This window comes from Taurulus bubalis, assembly GCF_910589615.1.
Source record: "Taurulus bubalis genome assembly, chromosome: 5".
NCBI classification, from domain to species: Eukaryota; Metazoa; Chordata; class Actinopteri; order Perciformes; family Cottidae; genus Taurulus; species Taurulus bubalis.
The window spans coordinates 7,711,229-7,719,857 of NC_136593.1; the positions used below are offsets into that span (position 1 = coordinate 7,711,229).

Here is an 8,629-nt window from a genome sequence, read left to right on the forward strand (position 1 = left end):
AAGTCTGGTCAAAACGTACAACTTGTTTATTCTAACCGTCCACATTTAAAATGTGAATAGCACAAATTATCCATCACGTTTGTCTTCAATTTGCACTGGATGAAAGATGATAATTATACTGTTCTTCTCATCAGAGGACAGTGTAGTTGTTGAGTTGTGTTAATTGGACTTTGACACATCCACAAGCAGACAGACAACTTGTGTAAAGGCTGTCTCACCACACAGGGCCAGTTAATACTGTCATAATATGCACTCTTGCTGCCATGTTCGGAGTACAAAACGGTGAGAAAGATGAACTCACCACCGGATGTGTTTCATGCCCCTGATACATATAAATACTTCCTCTATCAGTGTGTGCCATTTTTCTCATTCTGCCAGGTGCCGTTACTTTTGTTTAAAGAGGGTGTGCTTCCATACTTGTTTGCAGCGGACATTTTCTCTGCGGCCTCTGCCGCTGCATCCATCACCGATTTCTCCTCCTGCTCAGTCTCACGGTGGTAGAAATAGTTAAAGTTGGAGACGATGACAGGGACGGGCAAGGCGATGGTCAGGACACCAGCAATGGCACAAAGGGTGCCGACCATTTTGCCTCCCATCGTGATGGGGCACATGTCTCCGTATCCCACGGTGGTCATTGTCACCACGGCCCACCAGAAGCCGTCAGGGATGCTAACAAACTGCGTCTGGGGCTCATCCACTTCTGCAAAGTAGATGGCACTTGAGAATAGGATGACTCCTATAAAAAGGAAGAAGATGAGAAGCCCAAGTTCCCTCATACTGGCTTTCAAGGTCTGTCCCAAGATCTGGAGCCCTTTCGAGTGTCGGGAGAGCTTGAAAATTCTGAAAACTCTCACCAGACGGATGATTCTTAGGATTGCCAGTGACATGTTCTGGCCGGTGTTCAAATCCTCATCGGGAGTCGTAGCCAGTTCTGTTCCGAGGGTGACAAAGTAGGGGATTATAGAGACGATGTCAATGCTGTTCATGATGTTATTGAAGAAATCCCTTTTGCTGGGGCACACCACAAAGCGGACACCAACTTCAAAGCAGAACCAAATGATGCAAATAGTCTCCACGATGAAAAAGGGATCCATTAGATACGCAAACACGTCTTTAGGTGCGGGATGAGAGGCGCCCTGGGTCCCGTTGATGAGTTGGGTTAAACCCGGGGGTATGTCATTGTCATCCCTGAACTCCGGCAGAGTCTCTAGGCAGAAGATGACGATGGAAATGACGATGACGAACACAGAAACCAGAGCGACAGATTTGGCTGCACTGGAGCTCTCTGGGTATTCAAACAGGAGCCAGAATTGTCGTTGGAGTTCGTTGGTGGGCAAAAGAACCTCCGGCTCTTTGATAAACCCTTCGTCTTCGCGGAACTGCTGCATCGCTTCATGACCCAACTCGTAGAAAACGATTTCATTCGCAAAAACATCTAAAGGAACGTTGGCTGGTCTGCGGATCCTCCCCCCCGACTGGTAGAAGTACAGAACACCGTCAAAAGACGGGCGGTTTCTGTCAAAGAAGTACTCGTTTTTCATCGGGTCGAAGTAGCTTATCCTTTTCATGGGGTCACCTAGCAGCGACTCGGGAAACTTATTCAGGGTGCTGAGCTGGGTCTCGAACATCAGGCCTGAAATATTGATGACAACTTTCTCGTCTTTTTCCTCGACGAAGTTCTTTTCAAACAAGTCTTCATTCTCGTAGCAATCCCTCGCCATCTTACTAAAGACGCTGTCGGTGGGAGACTCGCTGTTGATCAGGAGCTTCAGGTTAGAGATCAAACTGCAACTGCTGGAGTTTGCTTTAGCGGTCAGAGTCGGAGGCGAGGACGGCGACAGCCCTTCTGGACCTGAGTGATGGCCACGTCGTCCTCTGCGTGGCGACTGGTGAGGAGAGCTCAGGCGGTGGGTTAACAGATTCTGATCGGGGGCCTCTGACGGGGGTGACGTCGGGTACCCGGAGTCACTCGGGTCTCCCAGGTGGATGCCGACATCGTCCATGTTCTCAAAATTAACAAGCGGCACCTCCATCGCCTGTGCGGTCACTAGTTCCACCTATCAGGCTGGTTGGGTAGCAGGAGACCGAGGGGACACCTCAACCAGGGCCACGCTGAAGAACCTGGCAGGGTCTCCCTCCTCCTGGTTATCATCCAGGCAGCCGTACGCTACTGGATTCAGTCCTCTTTGTAATCTGTTGAAGAGGGAGGGAGGGGAAGCAGTTATGTTATGTGTTGTCATGTAGTGCGATACAGTTTTGTGGGCAAAGACATTTTTCCGTCGGCTCGTGTTTGCATCAGCACAGAACTTGCCATCTGATACTGTGCTTCTACAGTTATTTCCCCCCCTCCCGCAATTCTCTCCAATTAGCTAAATGAAAACACAAGCTCTGCAAGTTCGGTTGTGAAAATGCTTAGAGGGGGTATGGGTATTGTTGCTGATCATGTGCTAAAAAATATCCGAGGTTTCCACTCCATGACTGGAAGCAGAAACTCATCAAAACCAAAAACAACCTCTTTTTTGGGCAGTCCGTCATCATTACGTTGAGTAGCGGTTTATCATTCCATTTGTCTGGTTGAGACGGGTAACCAAATCCCGACACACGCTTTCCAGCTGTAACCTCTGTGTCCACTTGACACCGAGGGCCCTGCGCACTCCGAGAGACTCATCTGGTTCTATTTCCACTTGCGTGGTAGCGGATAACGTCACAGTCATGGATGTGGGACTGTGTCTTCTTATCTAAGGACGTCGTGATGCGACTCGTGCTAAAAAAAATACACATTGATTGTGCCGTGTCAGCAAAGAGAGGTTACCGAGTCCAAGAGAAGGGACACTTGAAGACGCAGAGAACAGAAAAGTGTGAATAGATCTACACTCAACACTTTTAATTGTTTCTACAGGCAACTTCTTGCTGCTAAATTGCAACTCAAATCTTCCCACTGAACAATCTGGCCTCATCTTACACAGCATATAAACACCCACTGGCATTAAATCACTACGCTTATCACCCGCAATTACATGCAAATATACCTTTTAAGCACGTTTAAAGTTTAAATCCAGCTGTGTGCAGATGTCCGCACCACTCACCAGGTCCCCGACTCTGCAGGCGTTGTTGTGCCCTCTCTACTCCGCCTAGCAGCTCCGCTCTGATCCCCCCTTCAATCTCTCCCTCATCCAGACTCACAATCAAGAGTGCCTCTAGCTCTATTAAAGCTCCCATTAGGTAATCTAATACCCTATACGAAACCAGAGATGCCAGAGGTACCCACACACAATCACAAACTTACACGCGGGCACACACCTACACATAAAACACACACAAACAAACAAAGACAAACATGCAGGAAACTCACTGTATTTTGAATGTGGGGGGGAAACCTGCTTCGTTCTCCCTGCTCCCTCCTCCGCCAGTGGGGTAAATGAGGGTGTTATAGGAAGCTCCCTGATAGGAGATTTACCCTGCAGGAGCCAATCACTGTTTGACGTGGCGACGGCAAAGTGGGACCCACTCGTTCCCCCTCTTTCCTGCAGAGTAAGCATCCACATGCGGGATCATCCAATCCACCCTCACCTTGGGGATTATAGTGTATTCATCCCCTGTTACAGCACTTGTCATAGCTCTCGACACCTGCAGTAGCGCACATGTGCCCAGGGGATTCAGCTTTCTCTTGTTTACACCCTCGGTGATACACGCTGATGCAAAGTCTTATTCACATCAATATATGAACATGTTTTAACTGTCAAACATGTTTTTTGAATCTTCCCTAAAATCTCAATCAAGCTTCATTTTTAAATTCTTTTAGAAATTAGTCCTGTATGTCTGTGATAGAATCCAAAGAACGCATGCAAGTACCTCTTTGGAACAACAAGAATTAGGCACTACACTAAAATCAGTTTCATTGATAAATACTTACCTTGAGGTCAGTTATTCTGGGCACACATTTCCCGTAGAGGTGTTTGGTATCGATTTGTAGGCATTGAAAGTATAAACAGTCCCTTTCCAAGACAAAACTCCTGCAGATGTGTCTTTTTCATATATATATATATATATTTCTGTGGTCCCTGCCAGCTCTCTGCCTCTGCGCCTGCCAGCTATTGAAGGTTTGTCAGATTAATACAGTGGCTCTGTGGCTCTGGAAAAGTGTGACGAGCCTAATTATTAAAAGGTTACATTCAAATTACAGAAAGGCTGCACTTCCTTTTTTTGAGTCCTGCTGAATTCTCTCGAGGAACTCAAACTTTAATCAAAGTTAATCTCGTACTTTTTCAGAAGGGCGGCCAATTTGGCATCATAGGTTGAATATTGTGTTACCTGATAGAGAACCAGTTGCCTGACGTCCCACATCATTGTCCCCGTCTCCCTCTCCTCCCGCTGCAGCTGTAACACTGCAGCATCACTGCAGGCACGGGGCTTCAAGGTCACAGAAGACTGTTTTAAGACTTTGCGCAGTCTACGCTTTGCCATACATCATCACACGCAGTCACCTCTAGCAATCTCATTGAGTGTCCTCACGGGAACATCGCACACATTGTGCATCAATGAATATAAAGTTCACATGTTTGTACCTGAGATAAACGTCCAGGATTGCCCCACGCTTACAGAGTTCAGGGTCGCAGGGACGTGCATGAGCGCACAGTCAAACATCACTCAGCTGACTCAACATGCTCCTTATATATATATATAGGGTTTTTTTTATTTTACTCTTATGATCCTGCCGTTTAGAAGGCAGTCGGCTGAGTCATTACCCGACACTTCGTAATGGAATTTGCTATAGGCAAAGAGAGACAGGAAGACAGACAACAGGGCGATCATCTGCTCGGACCGAGAGGGTAAATAATCGACCCATTCCCTTGCTCAACGATTTGTGTCGGTGAAAGAGGGAGAGGGGTGTGTAAATGTGAGAGGTATGAGCTACAAGATGAGGTGGACTGCAACCTCTGCAGTGTCACTCGTCTCAGGGCTCCTGACAGCGTAACAGAAGGATAATGTCCCTCCTTCTGTCCTTCTCTGCAGCCCTCGATCCATCACCCCTCCCTCCCTTCCTCCCTGCGTCCAGCCTCAGCCTCTAGCACACCATCACCTTCCTCGTTAACAGACTGTGCCGACAAAGCAATTTCACCATCAGCACGCTTGTGAGTGAACTATACTGACACATCAGTACAAACATCAACTCACACCTTTACAGAGGTCGACTTTGAGCCATGGACGCCTGATATAATTAGTTTTTCTTCCTGAACAAATGACCTGTATGATGTTTTTTTTTTTTTACTAACAATAATATCCTCCTCTCTTTTTAGTAATACTCTCTTATAAACCCCTGATATCTTTTTATTTTAGCTTGCCTGTAACATCTGTCCAGATACAACAGATGAAAAGTAGACCTTTGGCCAGTTCTGGTATATTTACAGCAATGTTGAAACACTTAATAAATAAGTTAATAAAAAGACTCTAAAGTAACAAACATATGATATCTTTGGAGCCAATTTTTACCATTTCATAGATTGTTGGGTGGTTTAATCTACAAAAATGCATAACATGTTATCATTCTTTTCTAATATGAACTTTAGTTTTCTGTTGTGTTTTTCTTCTTCTTGTATTTAGCAGCAAGAGAGATGAAATGAGAGAAGGAAGAGGAGGGAGGACATGCGGCAAAGATCTCCGGTCAGGCTCAAACATGAACCCTTGTGAGTACGTGGTCAGCGTCTTAAAAGGAAACAGTAACTCATAATCTGTAAATCTATAAAACTACTATCTAAAACTGTCAAATACATTTAGCGGAGCAAAAAGTACATTACTCTCTGAAATTTAGTAGAGTAGTATATAAAGGAACATTAAATGGAAACAATCCAATAAAGTACATCAGCATTTTACTTAAACCTGCAAAACTGTTGTTTGGAAAATATATATTTTGTAGGTATCAATAACAATGTTGGCCCACTGCCAGGTTGTACAACCCCTTTGGGCAAGTCATTTATTACACTCTATTTTTCTACTTTTTCTATGTATTTTTCCACATTCCTAATTCACATTAACTGATTTTTTGATGTATTAGATTTGATGTGGTATTTTATAATATTTTCTTCACGTGTATTTCTTTATTCCCCTGTATGAGAGTATCACACAGTATTATCCAGCCCTGCTCCGATTGGCCCAGTCACACAGACCCCGACCACCTGAGTGTTTGTGTATTGCTTTGTGATATTGGTTGTAGTGATTGGTTATGGCAGATGATGAAGAGCTCTGTTGGATTAAATTTGCTGGCAGCTGTGCAGATGTTTTGTCTTTCTGACTTTCTGATCCAGCACCTGTTGAAGTGCTCTACATGTGCGTTCCCTACACTCTCCGTTTGTCTTCGACAAGACAAAGTAACAAAATATGTGGTCTACTCATCTCGTGCACATGATGCAAGTAATTCTACCTCAAAAGCCCATATGCTCATCCATTAAGGATGACAGGATTTCAAAGTGCATGTCAGGTAGCACGGATTAGATATTCCAGCCTGGTAATCTTATAGCAGTTGTAAAGGCAGCTGGTTATTCCAGTCTAGTAATCCTATATATTGGAGCAGAGGTTCTCCTCATTGCAAATACCATACAAGGTTGGGTCAGGAGCACACAAGGGCAAAACAGCTACAGTATAGAAAACCCCCTCAGGGTGTTCATCCAAAGCCTCGAGGCCACTAGTTCATCTGGATTCAGTGTCAAACAAGTCATCAGGGTTTCTCACACAGGCTCGGGATCCCTTATGGCTTCACTTGATATCTCAATGGGGTCAAAACAAACTTTAAAGACTAATGTCAGACATTATTTTGATAATTGTTTCATTAAAAATTAAAGTGTTTCCAATATAGTGTCTATTCAATTCCTTTGGACATTCCCTCTGTGGTCTTGACAATAGAATACAATAAAAAAAAACAATAACTACAGTGGCTTGAACATGTAATTGCAATATTCACGTCTTATTGGACGTGGTTCAACTTCCAGACTAGTTGTGAATTATAGATGCTTACGAGTCATTTTCTCAAGTCTTTATACTTGATCTATTATCATACAGTCTCAGCATTGATTTGTTGTTTAACCTTTTATACGACCTCTTTAAAACAGTCTACATTTAAAATATGGATATATAGACTGGACCATTACTCAAGTAAACAAGGCAATATTGCTGGCATTATAATGCATGCAATAATAACCAACATCTTTTTAAGCAACAGTCAGACCGTGTTGTATAATTACACTAGGTACTAATGACAGTTTATAATCTACTGATACTTAACTCATCAATCTCGCCTCTCAAACTAAGTCAAGTCGCGTGCGACTTAAGTCCAAGTCCCCATCTCTGTTGTCGTGTCACGAAGTCCTGCTCATTGGTACGCGTCTAAAATTCAGATTTAAGGTGATCAAAGAGAAACTTTATCTCTTCAGCAGAGAAATGGGAAAACTCAGAACATACGTCACTCTGCACAGTGATCAAACATGCAGAAGCAACACGCTGGATCAGCTGGTCTGTCTTTTTGATGGAATAATACTATTTGAAAATAGTGTTATTTGTGTTCTCTGAGGGCACACTTTCATTCATTGTTTGGACGAAGGATTTGCCCTGAAGCCGACTCCGAGGACTGTTACTCCACTAAGGAGATTATGCAACACAGGAGATCAGCCCGGAGAATCACCCTCATAGATGAACAGTGCGGACTAAATACTTCCGACTTAATTGAAACGTCTGGATTGTTTCCACAACCTCACTAATCAAAAGACAAGTGCTAATCTTGGATGACTCTTTGGACCCGACACGGTAGGGGAGGAGGCGAGCATTGGCGAAAAACCAATCAGAGACCAACCACGACGTTTAACACTGCAATCCTCAATGGTTTAAACTCACTGATTAAATTACACTTTCTTTTGCAAACATCCATTCAGTTTTTTGCTGCACTTCTTCTGCTCATAGAGGACAAAAACATATTTTAGCATCAACATCAATGTACAGATGCTGGGACACACCGTAGATTCCTGCAGAGCACCATCACGTGCACAATCCTGCATCCGGCAACCACACGGTGAGGATGAATGCCGTGCACCACCCACTATTGTGACATCGACATTGCTCACCGGTGGACGGGGAGGATCCATGGCCGCCGGCGCGCCGAGCTCATCCGAAGCCTCCAGAGTTACAGAGCGTGCTCCTCGTGTTGCCGTGTGGCCTGTTGAGAGGTACAAAACATTACGACAGTGAGGAATTATTGGTGAGATTCATCAGATTTTAAATCAAGTTGCTGTTTTTTCTTTCTTTTTTTACATTCAACCGTTATGATCAGATGAAGGAAGATTTAGTTGAACAGTGACGTGTAATCCTCAACAAAGCACTGAAGTCAGGAAGTTTATATACAATGACAAGTAATTATGAAAATGAATAGTTGTACAACGACTACTGGGACTACAAAGATAATCAGAGCATGCATATCATGAATTAGTTGTACTGCCTATTTAGAAAGGCATCTATTTAAAAACTGCCTGACAAAAAGAAATCAGGTTTATAATTCATAATTGGATTAAATGCGCTTATTCAAATATCAAAACGGTTTAAAAGCATCAAATTGAATTTACCTTGTTATCCAGCAGTGAAAGAAGCT

At 43.9% G+C, this 8,629-nt stretch overlaps 1 protein-coding gene across 1 annotated transcript; it reads right to left on the bottom strand.

The window, feature by feature from the left end:
* Positions 1-347: 347 nt before the first annotated feature.
* LOC306736482 (potassium voltage-gated channel subfamily A member 10) lies at positions 348-2,033 on the bottom strand (the record flags this gene model as incomplete). Its single annotated transcript, XM_079218127.1, has 1 exon — positions 348-2,033. The coding sequence occupies one exon, from the start codon at positions 2,031-2,033 to the stop codon at positions 348-350; it is 1,686 nt and encodes a 561-aa protein (XP_079074253.1).
* Positions 2,034-8,629: the final 6,596 nt, after the last annotated feature.